A 24,605-nucleotide genomic window follows, 5' to 3' on the forward strand; every position below is an offset into this window, starting at 1 on the left:
AGCATGCTCTGTGTCATCAGTGCAGAGCCTCATGTGGGGCTCAAACTCACAAACTGTGAGATCATGACCTGAGCTGAAATCAAGAGCTGGACACTTAACTGACTGAGCCACCCAGGAGCCCCAACAAGTGGTAGTTTCTTAAAGATTAGTTGCAATGTGGAATACAAAAGCACATGAGTAAACTTTTGGTATTCTTTACATTAAAATCTTGCACTTTACATGAATCTTCTACCCAGACATAATTTTGTAACATTATGCAATTGCTATTTGGAAAATAACTGTTCACAAGTTATACAGACATTCCGAATGTTAATACAGTTCATTAAGCAATATAAAAATTAAAAAATCACATACATCAGAAAATCCTTTAAGTATTAGATGTTATATTCATCACGGTGGGTAAAATTTTTTTAAATTCCTAATTTTCATTTGGAAGCTTGGATTTTATCTTGGGAAACAAACAGCGTCAACGGTTTTACGAAAAGGAACAGGCTCACTTTGTTTATTTGATTTTTTGTGAAACTATTTGTCATAGAACCAACTCTGAATATCTTTAGTTGGTCACTTCATTCCAGTAAAAATGCCATTCCTTGAATAAAGTTGCTAGGTCAGCACACAACTCAATTGCACAGGTGTTTTTCCTTAAGACCACCAGTGCACGTCAGCGTGCAGCATTACTGCACTATACTACTTCCCATTTTGCCAAAGAAAATGTTAAAAAGATGTGTGCTCAGTACTCGGGATTTCATTCAGAATAATTTTACTGCTTCATCAAGGACATTTGTAAGTGAAACTGGCAGTGAAGAATATAAAGAATATTTGTGCACTTTGGTGCCACTGTCTTCATGCTCACCTGCCCAGCACTGCTTTAGCCCATTTTACCCAGCACTGCTTTAGCACCATCAGTTCCAATGTCAATGTATTTTGTCATTTCTTTCTGTTTGTAATTTCATAGATTAAGATTTAATTTTTAGAGAAAACGCAACATTCATGCAGAAGTCAAGAAACACTAGAAGAAATATTATAATTGGTTAAGGACAGAGAGAGCTGCAAATCATATACAATGGATATAGATCTCAAATGAAATATACTTTTAAGGAGGTCTGTTGAAGCAAAGACTGCTGACGTTATTTATTAGCATAGTGAAATGAAATGAATTCTAAGAGAAGGGAGATAAGTAGACTATATCCTATATCCTGTCTCTCATGCCCCAAATTCAATCCATTACTAAGTTTTGTTGATTTTACCTCCCAGCTATCTTAGATTTGTTCATTTCTTTTCACCATACAGCCTCTGCCCTGTCCAAGCCACTATTATCTTACCTCAACATCTGATTGATTTATTCTTTTCCCTTGTTCCTATCCAATATGTTTTCCACTAAGCAACCAGTGATCATTTAAAGATCTGATCTTAAAATTAATGCAATCTTAACACTCATCTAATCTTCTCATCTCTTCCTACAAACTTCCCAACGGCAACCCACTGCGTTTAAGATTAGAACAAAACAACTGTCTTACCATAATCTATTCGGCCCTGCCAGATATGTGACCTTTGCCTGTTTCACCAACCTCACCCCATGCCCCTTTCAACCTTGAACACTAATGACCATCCACAGCAGTCTCTTAATTCCTCAAACATGAATACTCTAAGCACTTTCTGACATCAAGACCTTTACATACACTATTCTTTCAGCTTATAAGATTCTTCCTTTCCCTTCTAGCTGGGCTAACTCCTACCTACCTCTTAAGTCTTAGCTGAAATATTACTTCTTTAGAGAGGCCTTACCTAACACCCACTCCTCCTCTCAGTCAGGTCTCCATGTTATATGCTCTCAAATCACTAACACAAAGCATACCTCAACTTGTATAGTTAATTTTTAGTATTTACCCTTCCCCTTTTCTGTAAGCTCTATGCAGGCATAGGCTGTTTCTGTATTGTTAACCAATGAATATCTCTTGAAACCAGCATAGTATCTGGCATGTAGTATATATTAGATAGTTAATATATAAATATGAAAAGGGACTTTTAATAAGAATGGATAAGAAATTACAATGGGATATTTAAAAATATTAATTTCTTCCATTCAAAAAACATGTATGTTTTTAGCCACTTTGGTCAGAACACTTTCAGCTGCAAGAAGCAAACAAAACCAAGCAAAACAGCTTCAGTAAAAAGAGGAATTTATTGGTTCATGTAACTGAAAGTCTAAGGATTAACATTGAACACATGTGGATGCAGGCACTTAAATAACGTCAGTCAGGAATCTTTCTATTTCAGCATTACTTTTCCTCTCTGTTGGTTCCCATCCCTGTTGCCCTGTTCCAGTCACATGTGGAAGGAGAAATGGTCCCAGCAAACTTAAGCTCATATAGGCTTAATAGAACTTTTAATTTCACAGGACAAACTTCCTTCATGATAGTTCCAATAAAAGTTCTGGCAATGTCCATCATGACCTACGTTGGTCTACATGTCCATCCCTGAACTAGAGAATATAATATTCTGATTGGTCACCTGAACCATATGGGCTGAATGGAGCAGAGTGGGTTCTTGAAGGGAAAGTCAGGAAGCTATTACCTCAAAAAGGGGATGGGGAGTGGGGAGGCCAAAACAAAAGATAGCCACTTTACACAGAAAAATTATCTTTAGAGGAACAATACAGATTAAAAATAAAACTGCATATAAAATATTTACCCTTGAGAAAAATCTTAGAGACAAAGAAAATTTCTCTACTTAAAAAAATTACAGAGGCGCCTGGATGGCTCAGTCGGTTAAGCGGCCGACTTCAGCTCAGGTCATGATCTCGCGGTCCGTAGTTCGAGCCTCGCGTCGGGCTCTGTGCTGACAGCTCAGAGCCTGGAGCCTGTTTCAGATTCTGTGTCTCCCTCTCTCTGACCCTCCCCTGTTCATGCTCTGTCTCTCCCTGTCTCAAAAATAAAAATAAAACGTTAAAAAAATTAAAAAAAAAATTACAGAAAAGAACGGAAAAATTAGACTACAGAAAAGAACATGATAATTTGAGCCATGAGACAGTGGAATAACAATAACATAAATACGTTAGCAGAAACGTCATCAGATTTATACTTCAACTAATCCCAGAATTAATTTCTGCAAATAGAGAATACAGGGATGGGTCCTGTGCCAGTGAACAAGCTATTTCAAAGCACTTTTAGGTGGTTTCATTCTTAAGCAATTGAAATCATGATCTCATATAATTGGTATAATTATAAATTGGTCTCATCTAGTTGTCAGTGTAGGTCCCTAAAGCCCCTTTAGTTTGAATGATTCAAATGTTTACCCTGATTTGAAGCTATTAGTTGCAGCCTGTGGTGTTCTGCCTTTGTTTTTCCAGCCACCAGCATCTGGCCAGGGTCACTCAGCAGGGACAAGTTTTGTGGATTGTACATTGACGTCTCAGCTCCACCACGTGGTGACAATTGGAATTAAGTCTGTCTCCCTTCAGAGGCAGGATCTGCTGATTAAAAACAAGTAAGCACAAGGAACATAATGAGGGTGAATCGGTGTAAAAAATGGACTTCAAACTGCTTCTGTATATCTACTTTATTCTAGACAAAGATGAAATTGAACATAATACACATGGAAGTTTTAGTATTTTCTTCCTGTCCCCCGGGATATACTCCCTGGGTACATATGCCCCACTTTGGAGACCAGTGACCTAGAGAAATCCTCACACATAGGGCCCAAAAGATACATGCAATATTCATTGAGACAACTATTTTTAATAAGAAAAAATTTTGAAGTTACACGTCCATTAATAGGCAAATAATAAATTTTTAAATATTCATTTGAAGGAATATATGTACTCAGTGGAATACCTGACAGCAGATTAAAATAACTGGATTAGAGCTACCCATATCACCATGGATAAATCTCAAAAAATTGATGAGGGAAAAGGAAGTTGTAGGATGATGTGTAGTATATGACACCTCTTTAAGCTATGAGCACTTTAGGGACACCTGGTTGGCTCAGTTGGTTAAACATCCGACTCTTGATTTCAGCTCAGGTCGTGATCTCACAGTTCAGTTTGTGAGACTGAGCTTTGAGTTGGGTTCTGGGCTCACAGTGAGGAGTCTGCTTGGGATTCTCTTTCTCCCTTTCTCTTTCTGCTCCTCCCCCTGCTCTTGTGTACACTGTCTCTCTCTCAAGATAAATAAACATTTAAAAATTAAAAAATAAAATGTGAGCACTTTAAAATATGTTAAACAATCCTATATATTATTTATGGATACATAATTATACAAAAATAGTATGTACATGTGGGTGACAATCAAAATCACCAAAGTCAGGATAATGGTTATTTTGGAAAGAGAAAGGGAGAATTGGAATTGAGGAGGGGTCTAGAGCAAATGTGGTTAAATGTAAGATTTGAGAAAACTAAGAGATGGGTACTGTGTTATACATATAATATGCTGAATATCTTATTATGTGTTTAAATTACTATGTAATATTAAAATATTCCATAAAAAGATTTTTAAAAGTGCCCCAAGGGGGGACATGGGAGGAAAACTAAAAGGATAAGGCCAAAATTATCTTATGTCTACTTTATACCAAAGCAAACACAATAGGAAATGGAGTGGTATAAAATCACCTACTTGAATACTAAAATGACCAAGAATTATGATAGGCGTCCCATTGGAGAGAATGAGCCAAGAGCTAAAATCTTCAAAAAATGAGGGGGAGTGACCTGAAGGGTATGCAGATGATAGCCACAAGTAGAGATCCTGTGTCATATCCTGATGACAAGCTGGGGGTTTTTAGGCAGGAGGGAGAAAGCATCATCTGGAAGGAACCAGGAGGACAAAGAACACACCTACTCCATGACAGGGCCCATTGGGAGCAGGGGTGCAAAGGTAGCAGGGTCCTGGGAAAGCCATGTTTTCTTTAGAACAAGAAAGTTAAGGATCTGTTCAGAGGAGAGGGTGAAGATATAATGGATTTTGCTGATGACTCTCAATAAATGGCCAAGTATGAAAGGATTAATGAAAAGTGAGACTTAGAATGTATCTAATGATTGTGTAGGACCTATGGAAAATGTAAATTGCTACATAAATGGAAAACATCCTTACAACCTCTTTAACTGCCTTGATTAAGGAAACTTCATTCTGCTTTCCTAGTTTTCTTTACATTAACTTCTATTTTCTAAAGTTACAATATTCTTGCCCAGCTGTATTAATTCTTGTTCCTTATGGTTCTTCTTACATTCCCTATACATCTTTTCTAAGTTCTGTTTGGGGAGGTGCGAGAGAAACTTTTAAGCAAAACACCATCATGTAGCTAATTGCATAATGTTCTATTATTCTGTCTGCCTTAAACACAAATATAATAATGACAGGAATTTTAGTGCTGGAAGATAACTTAAAGATAATATAATGCAACCTCCTCACTTTACAACTGACCACAGATTATGTGGTTTGCCAAATTAAGTGGTTGGTGACTAGCAGGACCAGGGTTAGAATCTATGCCACCTCTCCAACTTCTGTTTTTCTTTTTTCTTTTTTTCTTTCTTTCTTTCTTTCTTTCTTTCTTTCTTTCTTTCTTTTTAATTTTAGAGTGAGAGAGAGCATGTGAGTTGGGAAGAGGGGCAGAGAAAGAGACTCTTAAGCAGGCTTCATGCTCATCTAGGGGCCCGGCGTGGGGCTTGATCCCATGACTCTGGGATCATGACAGGAGCCGAAATCAAGAGACGCTTAACCGACTGAGCCACCCAGGTACCCCCGCCTCCCATTTTTCTTTGAACAGCAGAAACAGAATGCACCTGCCAGAGGGGAACTGTATGCTGGTGGTTAAGTATAGGCTCTGATGTCAGACTCTCTAAGTTCAAACTGTAAATCTGCTACTTATTTGCTGTATGACCTTGGCCACATAATCTAACTGCTCTGTGCCTCAGTTTTCTCATCTGCAAAATGTAAAGCACAATTGTATCTACTTCATAGAATTGTTATAGGATTAAATGAATTAATGCACATAAAGAGTGACCAGAAATCTAAGATATTATTTCTATTCAGCACCCACTCTGCTAGCTGCTGATATTACAGAGATTAACGGAGGCCAGGGACATTTTTAAAATCGATTTTTTAAAAGTAATATCTACACTCAACTTGGGGCTCATACTCACAACCCTGAGATCAAGAGTCATATGCTCTGTGGACTCAGCCAGCTGGGTGCCCCAACAGAGGCCAGGGATTTTATCCATAGCTGCTTTTGTTTGGTCTGGAGTTTAAGTAAACCAAACCAAAGCAAACCAAACCACCACCAACAACAAAACTATATCTGAGCAAATGTTAACAAATCTGGATATTTCACATAGAGATCTAAATATCCAATTTCTCTTAAAAATTGGAAGGTCCAACATCTAAGTCAGAATTCTAATGTAGTAATAATTGGCTGGAGCTAAAATAGCTGCCCCCTTTAGTCCACACCACTCACATAATGTATATGCATGTACTCATACCCTTCCAGTTTCCATCTTTAAACTTTACCTGCCTGGTGTCTGCATGCCTTTGAAATTGCATTCTAGACTAAGGCAGTTTCTGCTCTCAAGGAACTCAATCCAACAGGTGAGATGCATCTTCTAAACAATTCACAATACAGTGTGATGGAGAACAAGTACAAAGTTGCAAAGTACAGAGTACAGCAGCAGTCTGAAGGAACATGAGGGCATACTGAATGGTGGAGGTGCTGTGCTGGTAATGCATGTTGTCAAGAAAGCAGACTTGAAAAAGAAAAGTAGTAGAAGAGGATTGCAGGGAAAATAGGATGTGCAAAGACAATGAAATGGGAAACAGTTTGTGTGTTTAGCAACTGAAAAGTTCAGATTTGGAGAATATAGTAAGAAGGAGAGAAGTAGGCTGACACTAGACAATAAAAGCCCTAAAGTTTGTATCTTACCCTGTAGAAATGGATAGAACTTGAAATGGTTTGTCATTAAGTTCTAAATCCAACTTTAATGCAATTATGCCTGGATACCCTTGCCATCCTCTTTCAAATGTCTTTGGACCTCCTGTTTTAGAAACAAATACTGTACAATCCACAATATTCTATGAAACATTTCAATAACAAATTGCCACTTCAACAAGAAGCTCTGTCTCCTAAAATACAGTTTGAGTGGCTAAAATACAGTTTTTAGATTTGTCTGAAAATTTAGTTTCCTTCTCTGTAAAATGGGGATAATAATAGCGCCTACTTCAGGGCTATTAAATTGAGAATTGAACTCATTATGACTCATGTAAAGAGCTTACCAGGATACCCAACACAGAGTAAAAATAGTCAATTAATATGAGTTATCGTGATTATGATACTTATTGCGACTTCCTTGTCTATTTTACCTATCATTGAGAAAATATAACATTTCACTGAGTCAAATATGTATGTTTTCCATCGGAAACTTAAGTTAAATCAAGCCTGGTGTCATCTCCAGGCTATAAGTAGTAAAAAATGAATGCAAAAAATACTAGATGAAAATGGCAAGATAAAACTTCCTTTCCTTCTTTTTTATTGATTGCAAACGTTTCAAGAACGATTTAAAGATTTTTGTGCAACACAGAAAATGCAAGTTATCGTCTGCAGTTATTAAATATAATAGCTTATTAGCAGTAATAAAGGTACTTAGGTATAAGAGACTTTTCTCCAGTTCCTCCAGGCTCGACGAGGAGGAAAACCCTCAGGCAAAACACCTTTTCACATCTGACAGTAACATCTTGGATAGCCAAGGAGCTCAGACAATCACTTGGCGGGAAAAGAATAAATACAGACCAAATTCACACAATCTGTTTCTGTTTAGTTTATATACTGCGATCGAGTCTATCAGGTTTCGTGCCTTGTGGGACTTGAAGTCCACAGGCAAGAAATGATCGCGGTTGTTGAAGCTTGGAAGGCGGCAGCCCCTGCAGGTCTAAGCAGTAAGGACTACAACTCCCGACAAACATTGCAGGGCCGCGCCGTAATTACGGGCAACCAACCGTACCCGAGCAGGGCAAGCTCCACCCCACCCGGCTCGAGGACTGCCTCCACCAATGGCAGAGCTCCCAGCGCAGAGCTTGCGGGTTAGGTTGTGAGGTTCGGGCCGGGGGCGGGGAGGAGCTGAGGGGGTTCAGAACGCGCTCGGCCGCTGGGTGGGTCGGGGCGTTCGGCGCGCCCTTCATTGAAGCGGCGGTGGCTGGGCTGGGCGCCGGGAGTGGGAAGCGACGGCGCGGCTGGAAAATGCCAGTCCATTCCCGAGGGGATAAGAAGGAGACGAACCATCACGATGAGATGGAGGTGGACTACGCCGAAAATGAGGGGAGCAGCTCAGAGGACGAGGACACGGAGAGCTCGTCGGTCTCCGAGGATGGAGATAGCTCAGGTGTGCAACCCACCGGGGCCGGGACCCTGAGTCCTTGCGCCCGGCGCACGACAGGCCGCTCTCCGCACGCCGGACAGCTGCGTCCTGCTGGGAGTGCTGGGCGGGGAGAGAGGGAAGGGGCGGAGACTGGCTCCCGGCCCTCGGCAGCACCCGGACTCATCGTGGGGCGCTGCCTGGCTCCAGGCAGGTCCCTGCTGGCGGGGCGGGACCCAGCGCGGGCCTGGGCTCGCCCAGCTCCCGGACGCTGCGCAGTCCTGCTCGCCGTCGGACCAGCCTTGGGGACCTCTGGGCAGTGCCCACGGCTGTCGACCAAAGTGGGGAATGCCTTGCAGCTTGTCTGGGAGACCCTGGAAATGCCTCTTACCCCCAGACCACCGGCTTCTTTCCTTATTTTTCATCTTTCCAACCCTTACTTCTCAACATGGGTTGTCAGGGCCGAGGTCGGTTAGAATTGTGCCGGCTCTTGGCTGGTTTAGAATTTGTTAATCTCAGCTTCCAATTCAGCCTGTCAGTCAGCACTTGACATCAGCGTTCTTGCGGGGGCCGACTTGGAGCTGTCCCATTTACAGCATCTGTCTGAACTTTGCAAGACTGAGAGCCCGTCAGGGATGATTTTGGATCTTCATATACTTATAAACTGGCAGATATTGGGCAACTCTGAAATTTTCCAAATCTTTTCTTTCTTGTAATCTTTTCCAATTTGGGGCTGTTTCAGGTTTTTTGTAGGTTTTTTGGGGGACTGGGGGGGGCAGATTACCACCACAGATGGATTTTGCACACTTTCAGGATGGTTATTAAAAAGAGAAATGGAATATATGCCAGCCTGGATTTTCTTCTTTCCATATGATGAGAATTAAACTTAAACTTTCTCGTCTTGGCCTGATTATTGGTTATGTAAAGCAAGGACTGATGACAATCTGTTGATGCCCGGACACCCTCTTTTCAGGTTTCTCTTTAAAAGCAAATCTCCATGGAAGTACGTAATTTCAGTCAATAAACTAGCCATTCCAAATAGGCCTTTATGAGTGACTTCCTTGAGATGCACTGGACACTACTCTGTGAGGTGTAAATAAATAGTTATGATCTGCTCTCAATTAAACAGTTGTCATAAACCAGAACTTGATTAAACTGCCAAATAAATACTTAACTGTAAACAATGCTATAGGATTTCAGAGACCAGAGGAAATCTTTTCTGAATAGGGTGGCCAGGAAAGGCTAGTTGAAGAAGGTGGGATTACCTCAATTATCTTGACGAATGGGTAGAATTTGGATTGGGGTGATAATGTTGGATTGGGAGGAATGTAAGAAAAAAATGCAAAGGCTGCTAGAGTTTAAGGCTTATTCAAAAGAGTGAGAAACTGATTTTGTTGGGAGGATTTGAGCTAGAGAATGAGAAAGAAGTATAGATGTAAAAGATTTCAAAAATGAAAAAAAAAAAAAACAAACCACAATGCACAATTGGTGAATGCGAGTTTAGGAGTGAAGGTAAGAGGAAAACCCCAGATACGAGGAGATGGTGGTAGCATGAATAGAAATAGAAAAGTGAAATATTTGAGATGAAGGTGGAAGATAGAGTATTTCAGACATGTTGCTTTTGAGGTGCTTGTGGTATATTTAAGTCAGAGTGTCAACTGACAGATGGAAATGTAGCATTGGGACCTGCTTGGGCTAGGAAGCATGATTTGGAAGTCATTCATCCGTCTAGCCGTGAAAGTAGGTGAGATTTCAAAAGTGAGCAATACAGAGAAAGAACACCTAGGCTGTGTGTAAACACATTTTTTAGATTTGTAAAACATTTTATCTCCAAGTGTTGTTTTTTTGATGAGAGCTGAAGATCTCACAAAGTGACATCTATTTGTTAAAATTCTCAGTGATTTTTCACTGATTTTTTATTCCTTCCCAGAAAATAATGGACAACTTAATTTGTGAAGAATGTAATAATTTGAACTATATGTCAGATTTTTTTTTCAGTTGTATCATCTTTATTTATTTTTTTTAACATTTTTATTTATTTTTGAGACAGAGAGAGACAGAGCATGAACGGGGTAGGGTCAGAGACAGAGGGAGACACAGAATCCGAAACAGGCTCCAGGCTCTGAGCAGTCAGTACAGAGCCCCACGCGGGGCTCGAACTCACGGACCGCGAGATCATGACCTGAGCCGAAGTTGGCCGCTTAACGGACTGAGCCACCCAGGCGCCCCTATGTCAGATTTTTTTAAGCGCAAAGAAACTATTTAAATAAATTATGCAGTTTTGCTTCTTGTGAAAGCATTTCTTTTCTGCTGAATGGCTTTCATGTTAAACTTCCAGTTTTGTTCTTCTCAAACATTGGTACTGAGCAGGTCCTAAAGCTACAGAAAAAAACCTCTACTATCCAGAGATACTGGGAAGTGAGTCATCTTGCGTGACCAAGTTTTAAATAGCCCAGGAGTAAGCTATTAAGAATCAGAAATAATTTTAATCTGTTTTAGGAAAGTTAAAAAAAATGAACCCTATTGTTCCTTGGTGTATTTAACTCTTTACCATAGCTTGACCTTTATTTAATGAAGATCGAGATGCAGATCATTTTACGCTTCGCTTATTTCACTTATGTTGAAATATATGCGATGTAAAAATAGAAGATAAAGGAATATAGGAGATAGCTGGTAATTTAACAGTTGCTTTCCTTCAAAACTTTGCTTATTTTTTCTTTTCATTTTCCTCTTTCTCACTTACAGTAATTTGGGGAGAGGGAACAATGAGAATATGAGTAAGAGACCAACAGATCTGGTGGTAAACAGAATGAGATTAGTTTTCTTCTTTTGTAACTGGCAAATCTGTCATGTAAGCAGTTCTGAAAGAAGGATTCTAAAAGTGTTTTTGAGCAATATTAGCCTTTAATGGACATAATCGTTTTGGTGTTTAAGTTCTGTTGAGTTGAAGGAACATAAACCAAAAATGGATTCATTACTTAAGAGTAAAGCTTGATGTCAGCCGTTTAAAGTGATTTGAAAATGAATAAAAACAAAAAGGTCTAGAGATTGTTATAGCTTTAACTCTCAATTATATTTTAAGTTAAAACCTTTAGTCGAAATTATTTTGGATAAACATTAATTTTCTCTTAAGGCTTAATATAGGCCTTGCATATCTAACTTCGTATTACAGTTTTTTTCTTTCTTTTTTTTTCTTTAGCCGTTTGAATTAACATTCAGATAATTTGGAACATAAAATTAATTTTTTTCTTTGCTATTTGTCTTTTTATTAATAGAAATGGATGATGAAGACTGTGAAAGAAGAAGAATGGAATGTTTAGATGAAATGTCCAATCTAGAAAAACAGTTTACCGATCTCAAGGATCAGTAAGTAGTGATGTCAGAAGGTCATTGTCACTGAATCTCAACCATGTCACATGTATACTGGCACAAGAGAAATTCTATTCACTGAACTATTTTCCTTTTTGTATTTTATGAGACTATTCTAAAAGAGGCTTCAACTATTTGCCTTCTGAAGACCTCATTAACTAAACTAAGGGTTTTGAGACAGGTTTGGGGGTGTATAATAAGGTTTCTATGTGGATGTTGGTAATTAAAATGTTTTCCCTGGGTGGTTGGACCCTTGGTTCTAATTTGCTTCTTTCATTTCTTTGTTAAATGATTGAATAAAGATAGCTTTTTAAAAATCTTAGAATAACAGAATATTTCCCCAAAATGGCATGTGATTTTTGTTTTAATCAACATTGGGTAATACATACATGTTTTCACATTAGTTTGCCTCTGGAAGCAACTGTGTAAGGTTGGCAGATATCCATCCTTACCTGTGAGAAAATTGATGCTCAGAGGAGTGAAGTGATTTGCCCATAGTTCATCAGCAAGTGATAAAGTAAGCTAGTTCTGCTTCCTAGTACTAGTGACTAGTGACTTCCTAGTGACATTCCTTCCACTAAGGCATTACTTTGGAGGAAATATAGGGGAGTAGAAAGAGCACAGGCTCTGAATCCAGGCTTTTTTCACAGATTAAAAAGGTGTAATAGTAGCTATTTTATCGTGAACTGTTAGGATTGTATGAGCAGTAGGTGAAATTCTTAGTCTTGGCTGGCACATAGTGGTGCTTATTAGATACTGTTTTCTCCCCCTCTTTATAATGCCAGAACTCTTATGAGAAGTTGGTTACACAAGAATGGGCCCCAGTGATTTGAGAGAACAGAATAGATGCAGATACATATTTTTAAAAAATCTTAAATGTGAGCTTTTACTTTAGAACTTGCTGGCAAGGTCATGGGGTATAGCTACGTGTTAGGAATTGTAAATGAAAGAAACTTCTGAGACTATAGACACCTAATTTATTTGGAAGCTGGCTCTTCAGTTCATTAATTCTTCATAATTTTGCTGTTTATTCTTTTCTCTTACCTCTTCCCTAGAGAGGCCCAGAGAACAGATGAAAACATGGTTAATATCTGGAATTGCCAGACTAAAAGGGGACAGATTTGTTTATCAAATGAATCCTGCTGTTTATGACATTTCTGGTCTTAACTTTCATTGGTATGAGAGGTGAACATATAAATGTTCCAAGCTAGTGCAACATATTGATATAAATAATCCAAAATTTAAAACTTTGGCTTTAAAAAACATGGTATCATTTTTTTATTCTAAAGATTTACATTATTGATTGTAAATTTGAATCAGTTTGGATCCCCAAGGGATCCATTATTTGGGCAACATGGAGAGTTCATCCAGAATCATTCTGGAAAAGAGGAAACAAATTTGTATTTTTATATTTTAGCACTGGTAATCCATGAATGAATAATTCTCACACAATTAAGATACACCTATTGAGCTTTTAAAGTGTATTTTATGGTTATCCAAGAAATGAAAAGTACTGTAAAGCTCTAATATAATATATTACAAAGGAGAACTTTGCACCTAGTCAGTCTTTAAGCCTACTCTTGCTCATCTTGGGGCTGGCAGTTGCCTTGAATTTTGCATTTTCATGGCTCATTACTAGCCATTTCTCCCACCAGCCTCATTCATCTCAGAAACATATTAATAGTAGACCTGTTACCACTATTAATAGGATTCTTTCTCAAGAGATTGGTATCCAGGGGTGCCTGGTTGGCTCAGTTGGTTAAGTGTCCAACTTTGGCTCAGGTCATGATCTTAAACGGTTTGTGGGTTCGAGCCCTGCATCAGGCTCTCTGCTGACAGCTGGGAGCCTGGGGCCTGCTTTAGATTCTGTGTCTCCCTCTCTCTCTGCCCCTACCCTTCTCATGCTCTGTCTCTCTCTCTCAAAAATAAACATTAAAAAAAAGAAGAAATTGGTATTCAGAAATGTGTTTTAGAAAGAAATAATCCTTGCATCAGGTTTATAATTATCTTTTTTTTAATCTGCCCCAATTGCATTGTTGCTATTTTTATTCTGTTGTACTGTGAGCAGTCTCAAATCCTATGTAGAAGAGGTGGGAGATATGATAACAACAACATCAACAAATTCTCCTGCTTCTCCTGTTCTAGCACCAGAGGGCATAATAGCACTTCTTTCATAAGGCAGAAAATCCACCATTTGGCAGTTTGGATATTGGTGGAAGGTTCTTCCACTTCATTAAAAAAGATAGAGGAACTTACACTGCCCAAATTTTCATGTATTTCAATGTTCAGTATCCAGTAAACATTAATTGGGCTTCTACTCTGAATAGTATTGTGGTTGCTGCTAAGGGACTCCTGATTCTTGGCTTTGGTGAGTTTATACTTGAATTTTAAGGTTGTTGAAATGATACTGATTTTGAGGAATCTATTCTTTTAAAAGGGTAGTTAATTGAATATTGTTAATTCACATAGCCTCTTCATTCAAGACACTGTTCACCTATTCAGGATACCTTATTGATATTTTAAGGCTGATGTTTTTCCAGTACATTCATCATTTGTATTGAATTTTTAGCATTTTGCCTGAAGTTGTATTTATGATTTCAAAAGCTATAGCTATCACATTATAGTTTTTTGACTTTGCACATTCATTTATCATTGTATCTTGAGTTTTAGAAAAATTTAACCCAGAGATGATAATGTATTATTTTGGTAGTTAACTCAGATAATTTTTCCATTTTTGTTTAGAAAAATATTTATTGTATTAATACTCAAAGTTGCTCGAATACTTCAAAATCATACAAATCTTTATGCTAATTATAATGATCAATTATAGACATTCAATATTGATTTTCTTGTCTTTTTTTTAAGCTTCTATTTTAATTCTAGTTACTATACAGTGTTATATTAGTTTCAGGTCTACACTATAGTGATTCAATAATTCCATATATCGCCTGGTGCTCATCACAGGTGGGTTCCTTGATCCCTATTGCCTATTTAACCCATCCTCCCAGCCCCCTCCCTGATTGTCTTAATTGTATTGGTTTATATTTTCTTTATCTTCTAAGTTTATTGATTTTTGAGAGAGTATGTGCAAGTGTGTGGAAGCGTGCATGACAGCAAGTTGGGGAGGGGCAGAAGGAGAGGGAGAGAGAGAGAATCCCAAGCAGGCTCTGCACTCAGTGTGGGGCTCGGTCTAATGAACTGTGAGATTATGACCTGAGCTGAAATCAAGAGTTGGATGCTTAACCAACTAAAGGACCCAGGTGCCCCCACTTCATATTTTCACGAAGAAAGATAGTTTTTATATGAAAGCCAGGTATTGTAATGTTTTCAAAAGCTAACTGCTAGTTATACTAACACCTACAAGCATAATCAGTGGTTTCTTTTAGAACTTACTACATGCCATCCTTGTGACATATTCTTCACCCTTGATAAAGTAATGAATGTCAAAAAAAAGAATTTACAAATGATCTTAAATTGTTAACCTGCTTTGAAATTTTTAGGATATCTATGAAATGCACAAAGCCAGGATCACAAGGGCCTTTTGTAAAGAATGACAATGTAGACATCCATCCTTAAAAAGAGTTCTATCCTGTAGGATTATTGCCAGAAGTAAACTTTGAGTTGTCTGTCATTGATAATCAAGGTGAAGTTAAAGGTGTGACAGCTGGCAAATTAGAGTATTTGTATGTAAACTCACAAATACAGCAACAGGGGTTCCCAGCCCCATATTTCATTCCTGCATCCGCTGAGCAACCATTTTGTTATACCTTCTTCATTTGCAGTCCAGACAAACTGGGTATGCCAGAACACAAGTTCTGTAGCCATTGGTTTTTACCTTCATCACTCTACTTTCTCTTTGTTCTTTAAAAACCAAGTAGGCTGAATATTATAATACTGTTTTTCAGGAAAGGTAGAGAGAAGCCAGGAAATTTTTTATTTTGACAACTAGTAATGTTTATATCTAAAGTGTTCAAAATGATTTCTTTGTTTTTTAAAAAATTTTTTAGATGTTTATTTTTTTTTTTTTTTTTTTTTTTTATTTTTGGGACAGAGAGAGACAGAGCATGAACGGGGGAGGGGCAGAGAGAGAGGGAGACACAGAATCCGAAACAGGCTCCAGGCTCCGAGCCATCAGCCCAGAGCCCGATGCGGGGCTCGAACTCATGGACCGCGAGATCGTGACCTGGCTGAAGTCGGACGCTTAACCGACTGCGCCACCCAGGCGCCCCTAGATGTTTATTTTTGAGAGAGAGAGAGAGAGAGAGAGAGAGAGAGACAGAATCTGAAGCAGGCTCCAGGCTCTCAGCTGTCAGCACAGAGCCCAACGCGGGGTTCAAACTCAGGAACCTGTGAGATCATGACCTGAGCCAAAGTCAGATGCCTAACCAACTGAGCCACCCAGGCGCCCCGATTTCTTTTGTTTCTTTTAAAAGTGTTTTAAATAACCTTTTCTCCTTGAATTGATTTATTGTTCTGCAGTTAAAACAAAACCAAACATGTAGAGTGCAAAAAAGTAGTAGCTTAGTTGTATTTTTTGTACTGAGTTAATTATTGAAGAATGATATATCTAAATATAAAATCTACTTTGTGATTATGTGCATAAAGTCAAGTAATGTAACTGAGTTTTTCACTTAAGATCAAGAAAAAAATACACTTGGTAGGTTATTAGAATATGAATGATATTAGGAAGAGATAATGTTTAAAATGGTATGTTAGCCTTTGTTGGGCTTTTAAAATTAATATTTTAATTTTTGCTTTGTTAAGACTTTATAAAGAACGATTAAGTCAGGTGGATGCAAAACTACAAGAAGTCATAGCTGGAAAAGCACCAGAATATTTGGAACCACTGGCAACTTTACAAGAAAATATGCAAATTCGTACAAAGGTAGCAGGTAGGAAAGTGAAACATCTTTTCCATTTAGTAGAATATGAACTCTTCACTAGATTTAAAAGGTGTTTGTCAAGTGAGTGTTTCTTGTTAGTGAAATCACAAATATATTTACAGTGAACAGAGCATTTCACTCAATCAGCCCACAATCATTTATTAAATGCCTCTTGCTTTCCTCTGCTGCTGTGGGATATCAGATTGCTAGCAGTGTTGTTGAGACGATACTTCCACATGTGAAACAATTAGAGACATGATACTTTTATTAAGAGCAACTGTTAGTTTTTCAGTTGAATTTTCCTGTTACCTAAATTAAGTTTCAACTTAGTACTCTTAGTACTTTTCATCTATAGGAGTGACAAGGATTTTTTTATTTATAAAAACATCGACAAAACGTTTGATCAGGATGTTATGGAATAGGGAATTAGTCTTCAACTCTGTAATTTAATGATAATTTATTATTTTGATAAGTTTGGTCACTGATTTGTGGCTATGAATAAATGAAAATATACTATACTTGTATGGTTAAATTTCAGTCTTTTGTTATTATTGGAATCCAGCCTCAGAATTGTGTCCTAGCACACATGACAAAGGATACATCTGTTTGAAGATCACTTATGTTTTTTCATAGTTGGACTAAAACTGAATTTTAACTAATGGAGGTGCTGATTTTTTTTTCTTTTTGGGGGACACTAATTGATCCTCCTGTACCTATTATGTAATACCTAAAGCATTGTTCATAATAGGTTCTTTTTGTATTATTTCTACCTTAAACCAAATTTTATTCTTGAATGCTTAATATTGAATATGTAGATGATATGATACTTAACTTGCTATTTTTACAAGTTGGCTTACCACACTCTGAAAAGTAAACAAGTCCTTAATTTTCTTTGACATTCTAAAAGAACTAAGTGATGCATAAAGCTATACCCATACATACTCAAGTAACTAAGTGCATACAAAGCTGGTGAAATCTGAATAGTGTATGGATTGTATGAATGTCAATGTCTTGGCTTTGATATTGTACTCTAATTATGTAAGATATTATCATGGGGAAAACTGAGTGAAAGGTCCAAGGGAACTACCTGTACTATATTAAGTTGGCAACATTTTGTCAGTCTATATTCATTGCAAAATAAAAGTGAAAAAAAAAGAGGTTAAAAGAAGATAGTAAAAAAAAAAAAACAACAACTAAGTGAGACTTACTGGATGTTTAGGAAGAATTACTTGAATCAGTTATTCACTTTTCTACTATGTGGCCTCTTGTACAGAGAATATTGTGTGTGTGAATGTGTTGCTAATGGCACAGTTCCAGATATCTGTCCCATGCCTTTACTGTATAAGAAAGAATCACATTTCTAGGGTCAACTATGGGACTGAGTTTGGTGTATACATCTAGAGCCTTTGTTTGCCATTTTTGTGATGGTGTATTTGCACGCCACATTTTATACTATTTTGCACTATTGTTTCATACTATTGCTTTCAGGTAGCTTGAAGTGAAACTCTCTTGAGCATCCATTCTCTAGAAGAATCAGGAGCACTCAAACATCATTATCAGTTTATACATTTTGTTGTATCAGTTTATACATTAATCCTTTTGGAAGGTTTGGACTCTGAAAATAATAATTAAAAAAAATAGTGGTTTTGTTGGTTATGGTATCCACTTGTTACTTGGAAAATATGTGATTAATGAAACCAGAGTTTATTGACTATTTCCATTATGAGTCCTGAGAGGTTACTTTTGATAGGAAAGGAGTTTTACTTTCATTTTTCTCATTCTCTATCAAACATTTTAGGAGTATTCTTTAGAAGAATGGAGTAAGAACTAAAATTTGCAGTGTTGTTTTTTCCTCGCTCTTAAATTCTTAATTCTCTAGGCTGCTTTGATATGGATTTTAACTGAGCCTTTTTATTTTCAATTTTTAAAGATTAAGTTAGAATCACTTGTCAGTTTCTTCCTGACTCATCTTATAAAATACAGTTGGACAGAATTCCTGTAGGGAAGTGTTAACAAAACTCATTAATGCTAACGTAATCAGAGTAATTGTGTTTGGTTGCAGGAATCTATAGAGAGCTCTGCTTAGAATCTGTAAAGAACAAATATGAATGTGAAATTCAAGCCTCTCGCCAGCATTGTGAGGTACTGTTATTTTACTTTTACTTTTAATCTAATTTCAACCCTTCAAGTCTTTCTGAGTGTGGTAGGTAAAGTAAATAAAATAAGTGAAACAAAATTAAATTGTGCTTTAGTTTATCACTTGTATGATTTTTTTTTTTTTTTTTTTTTTTTAATTTATTTTTGGGACAGAGAGAGACAGAGCATGAACGGGGGTGGGGCAGAGAGAGAGGGAGACACAGAATCGGAAACAGGCTCCAGGCTCCGAGCATCAGCCCAGAGCCCGATGCGGGGCTCGAACTCACGGACCGCGAGATCGTGACCTGGCTGAAGTCGGACGCTTAACCGACTGCGCCACCCAGGCGCCCCTGATTTTTTTTTTTAATACAAGTGCAGCAGAAGCTGTATTGTAAATAGGACACAAAGAAGGGACCATAGAAAAGAATGAAGGGAGATAATTTTAGAAGTTTTGCAACTGTTACCTTAAAAAGACTTTGTCATGATCATGTCATTTGGCATTGCTGAAAATATTAGTGTAATTAGTATAATATTCAAGTTTAGACTAAAAAAGTGTGAATCTAGTGGTACAGTTGGAATGTTGGGCTTATTATTAATTTGACTCTCTAGATCTATTTCCTCATCTTAGGACAGAATTCTCTATTTATGGGGAAAAAATAGATGTATTTTTCTCTGTGGAGAAAGTCTCTTTGGATAGTGTTTAAAACTAGTGCTCATTTTGCAGATAACTTTTCATATAACATAGGTAAGATCATAAATACATTAGTGGAAATAAGATAACAAATTCTGTCATCATTCTTATCTTTTATTATTTTATTCTATCTTTGTAAATTATTAAAATATTAAGAGTAGATTAAAAAAATGATGGAATGTGTTTCATTTTATTCATTCATTTATTTATTTATTTGTTTATTTATTTATTTATTTAATTTATTTTTGAGAGAGAGAGAGAGAGAGGACAGAGAGAGAGGGAGACACAGAATCTCAAGGAGGCTCCAGGCTCTGAGCTGTCAGCACAGAGCCCTATGCAGGGCTTGAACTGATGAACTGTGAGAACATGACCTGATCCAGTCAGACAACCCACTGAGCCACCCAGGCATCCCTCATTTTCTTGATTACAGCTGAGATGAAACATCTTTTTGATGTTTACTGGCTGCTTGGATTTGTTTTCCTAAGAAGTGCCTGTTCATATCTTTTGCCTTTATGTTGGGCTGTTAGTGTTTTCCTCATCAACTGTAGAGGTTCTTTATATATTCTGGATATAAATGCTTTGCTGGTTATGTGCTTTGCAAATATTTTTACCCAGGCAATGGAATGTCTTTTCACTCTTTTTGATAACTTGGTGAACAAACGTTTTACATTTTAATGTAGCTGAATTTATCATCTTTACTTTATGATATGTGCTTTCTATGTCTTTCCCATTTTGAAGTAAAAAAAAATGTATTTTGCTTTTAAACGTTGAAATTTTGCTTTTTAACGTTTAGATTGCTAGACTACCTCTAATTCATTTTTGCATGTGGTATAAAGTATGCATCTAATTTGTTTTTGCATATGGATAGGTAACGTCCACACTGTTTATTCCATACTCTGTTGTTATACCAGGAATCAGCAATTCCATCTTTTCCCCCATCTTTTTTCATCTTTTTTATATCAAATGTCCACTTATATGCCAGTGTTTCTAGCTGTTTTTTTTTTTTTTTTTTTAATGTTTATTTATTTATTTTGGGGAGGGGTGGCATAGAGAAAGAGAAAGAGAGAGAGAGAATCCCAAGCAGGCTCCGTACTGTCAGTGCAGAGTCCAGCACAGGGCTTGATCTCACAGACTGTGAGATCATGACCTGAGCTGAAATCAAGAGTCAGACACTTAACCAACTGAGCCACCCAGACACCCCTGTTTATAGCCATTTAAATTTGTTTCATTTGTCTGTTTGACTGCTTCTGCACTGGTAGCATAATACCTTGCTTTCAGTCTAGTAAGTCTTGGTAGTTCAATAAACTGATAATTTTACCTTGCTCTTCTTATACTTGTTATTGTTAAAATTTTTTGTTCTTGTTTAGTAACATCTTTTAAAAAATTTACTTTTTATTTCTTGCTGCTGTATAAAAAATCATTTTGTATATTGATATTATATCCAACCTTATCTACCTCTCTTCTTAATTCTAATAATTTAATTACAAACTCATTAGATTTTCCATGTGGATAGTAATGTCATTTGTTAATAATGGCAGTTTGTTTCTTCTATTCTGATCTTCCTCTTATTTGTTTTGTCTTAGTGGCACTGATAGAACATCATAAACTAGAAGCAGTGAAAGCAGATTGTGGTTGGGTTCTTGATTTTAAGGGAGTGCTTCTTATGGTTTTCCAATATTTACTGTTGGGTTTTGGTAAATACTCTTTATCAAGTTAAGGAAATTTACTTTTATTTCTTATTTTCTAAGGTTTTTTTTGTTTTGTTTTGTTTTGTTTTTTTACCATGATAGTTATTATATTGTATTAAAGGCTTTGTCTACGTCTGTTGAATTAGTCATGTTTTTTGCTCTTAATGTATTTTCTAATGTTAAACCATCCTTGGATTCCTGGAATAATTATTTTTACTGTGAATTACCAGATTCAGTTTGCTAATATTTTGTTTAGAAGCTTCATTTCTATGTTTATCAGTGAGACTTAATTTTTAAGTCTCATACTGTCCTTGATTTGATCTCAAGATCCATAAAATGAGTTAGGAATATCCCATATTTTTCTCTTCCATGGAAATATATAGTTAAGATTGCATTCATCAGTTCCATGGGTGCTTAGTACATCTTGTCTTTGTATATTTTTAAACAGCCTCATACTTATAGAAAAGTTGCAAGAAAGTACAAAAGAACTTTTCTGATGAAGATGACAATGAGTTGGCAACATAATGCACCATCACCCCTGAATACAACAAATGAAGGACACTCTCCTGTATAACGATACTATAATCATCAAAATCAGGAAATGTACACTGATACATTATTACTGTCTAATCCTCAGACCCCATTTAAGTTTCAGCCGTTGTCCCAACAATACCCTTTAGAGCAAAGAGATCCAGTTCGGATCACTTGTCTTTGTCTTTGCATTTAGTTGTCATGTCTTGTTTCCTTCCATGTAGAACAATTCTTCAGTCTTTCCTTGACTTTCATGGTCTTTACAAATTTGAAAATTTCAGTCCAGTTATTATATAGAATGTCAGTTTTGAATTGGTCTGCTTTTTCTTCATGATTAGAGTTGGGTTTTGCCTCTCAGTAAGAATATCACAATAGTGATGTGTTTTTTTCACTGAATTCTATTAGGTAGCACACAATTTTGACATGTACCATTATTGGTGATGTACACTTTGATCACTTGACTTTGGTGGTGTCTTCCAAGTTTCTCTAAGTAAACTTACTTTTTTTACTTATTGTGATTAATAAGTACTTTGGGGAGAAATACTTTGTGCGAGTATCTTATTCCTCATAACACTTTCCGTTCATTTATTTATGTATGGACTTATCCTAATTTTTTGTCTGCTTCATCTTTCCGTTACTGAAGGAGGTGTGTTAGAATTCTCCGTGTGATGGTGGATTTGTTAATACCTCCTTTATTGTTTTTTTATTATTATTAGTTTTCTTCTTTATGCCCTAAGAAAATCCACATACTGTTCTTTTCACAGTAGTAAAGTCATTCACCATTTCAGATCTGGAGGCCAAAGGTACTGATAATGAGATGCCCCACAATGCATGTCCACTGTTGTGGATTCCTTTGATCAAAAAGGATGGTACAGTCCTGGGGACTGAATGCTCATGATTCCAGAGCTCCCGGCTGAAACTTATCTCCTGTGGAATTTCTTTTATCTTTTTCTTTTTTCTTCTTAAAAAAATTTTTTTTAACTGTGGTTAAGAACACTTAATATGAGATGTATCCTATTAACAAATATCGAGTGTGTAATACAATATTTTTAACTATAGGCACACTTTTTGTACAACAGATCTCTAGAACTTAATCATGATGTATAACTGAAACTTTATACCCATTGAACAGCAACTCTCCATGTCCCCTTTCCCCTAGCCTTTGGCAACCACCATTCTACTCTCTGCTTCTACGTGTTTGACTAGTTTGTATATCTTATATAAGTGGTATCATGCAATACCTGTCTGTATGTGACTGGCTTATTTCATTTAGTATATTATCCTCAGGGTTGATCCATGTTGTAGCACATGGCAGGACTTCGTAATTTTTAAAAAATGTTTATTTATTTTGAGAAAGAGAGAAAGAGTGTGAGCGGAGGAGAGGCAGAGAGAGAGAGAGAGAGAGGAGAGAGAGAGAGAGAGAGGGAGAGAGAGAGAATATCCCAAGAAGGCTCTTTGCTGTCAGAGCAGAGCCAGATGTGTGGCTTGATCTCTGGAACTGTGAGATCATGAGCTGAACCAAGGTAAGAGTCAGACGTCCCTGGATGTTCTAATTTTTTTGACTGAATAATATTTCATTGTATGTATATATCATATTTTCTTTACACATTCATCCTTCAATGTACATTTAGGTTGTTTTCCACATCTTGGCCATTGTGAATAGTGCTGAAATGAACATGGGAGTGCAAATCTCTTTGAGATCCTGATTTCAGTTCTTTTGGGAGTATACTCAGAAGTAGAATTGCTGGATCATTTCGTTCTATTTTTAATTTTTTAGGGAACTTCCATACTGTTTTCCATAGTGACCACACTATTTTATAATTCTGCCATCTGCACAAGGGTTCCAATTTCTCCATATCCTTACCAACACTTATCTTTTGGTTTTTGGGTAACAGCCATACTAACAGGTGTGAAGTGATAGCACACTGATTTTAATTTGCGTCTTTCTGATGATTAGTGATGTTGAACATCTTTTCATGTACTTCTTGGCCATTTGTATGTCTTCTTTGGAGAAAGGTCTATTCAAGTCCTAATTTTTATTTTATTTTTTTTCTTTCAACGTTTTTTTTTTTTTATTTTTTTTATTTTTTTATTTTTGGGACAGAGAGAGACATAGCATGAACGGGGGAGGGCCAGAGAGAGGGAGACACAGAATCGGAAACAGGCTCCAGGCTCTGAGCCATCAGCCCAGAGCCTGACGCGGGGCTCGAACTCACGGACCGCGAGATCGTGACCTGGCTGAAGTCGGACGCTTAACCGACTGCGCCACCCAGGCGCCCCTCAAGTCCTAATTTTTAAATTGAGTTCTTTAGAGGCACCTGGGTGGTTCAGTTGGTTAAGCGTCCTGACTTCAGCCCAGGTCATAATCTTGCAGTTCATGAGTTCGAGCCCTGTGTTGGTCTCTGTGTTGACAGCTGGGAGCCTGGAGCCTGCTTCGGATTCTGTGTCTCCCACTCTCTCTGCCCCTCCCCTGCATGCTATGTATCTCTCTCTCTCTCAAAAATAAAGATTAAAAAAATAAATAAATTGTGTTCCTTATGTGTTTTTAATATTATTAACCCTTTATCAGATACATGATTTTTGAGTGTTTTCTCCCGTTCGGTAAGCTGCCTTTCCACTCTCATTGTTCCTTTGTTGTGCAGAAGCTTTTTAGTTTGACATAATCCCATTTATCTCTTTCTGCTTTTGTTCCCTGTGCTTTTGGTGTCACATTCAAGAAATTATTGCTAAAAGCAGTGTCATGATGCTTATCCTTTATATTTTCTTCTAGGGGCTTTATAGTTTCAGGTTTTACATTAAAATTTTTAACCCGTTTTGAATTTATTTTTGTGTATAGTGTAAGGTAAGGGTCAGATTTCATTCCTTTGCATGTGGCTGTCCAATTTTTTCCACACCACCTTTGTTGAAGAGACTAGCCTTTCCCCATTATGTATTCTTTGCACCCTTGTTGAAGATTAGGTGACCATGTGTTCATG

The 24,605-nt window shown here is 37.2% G+C and overlaps 1 protein-coding gene across 9 annotated transcripts in view; it reads left to right on the forward strand.

Moving 5' to 3' along the window:
* The first annotated feature begins 8,085 nt into the window (after positions 1 to 8,085).
* The window catches only part of BRMS1L (BRMS1 like transcriptional repressor), a 36,638-nt gene continuing 20,118 nt past the window's right edge, over positions 8,086 to 24,605 (forward strand). For all 9 annotated transcript variants that reach the window (XR_009264395.1, XR_009264391.1, XR_009264396.1 and 6 more), the window contains exons 1-4: positions 8,086 to 8,359; positions 11,608 to 11,698; positions 16,466 to 16,593; positions 18,647 to 18,726. Coding sequence is in view for 3 of the 9 variants with exons in the window: in XM_058738834.1 (XP_058594817.1) it covers positions 8,218 to 8,359; positions 11,608 to 11,698; positions 16,466 to 16,593; positions 18,647 to 18,726 (441 nt within the window). In the remaining 6 variants the exon portion in view is untranslated. The remainder of the gene's footprint in view (positions 8,360 to 11,607; positions 11,699 to 16,465; positions 16,594 to 18,646; positions 18,727 to 24,605) is intronic.

Source organism: Neofelis nebulosa, chromosome 7 (assembly GCF_028018385.1).
Source record: "Neofelis nebulosa isolate mNeoNeb1 chromosome 7, mNeoNeb1.pri, whole genome shotgun sequence".
NCBI classification, from domain to species: domain Eukaryota; kingdom Metazoa; phylum Chordata; class Mammalia; order Carnivora; family Felidae; genus Neofelis; species Neofelis nebulosa.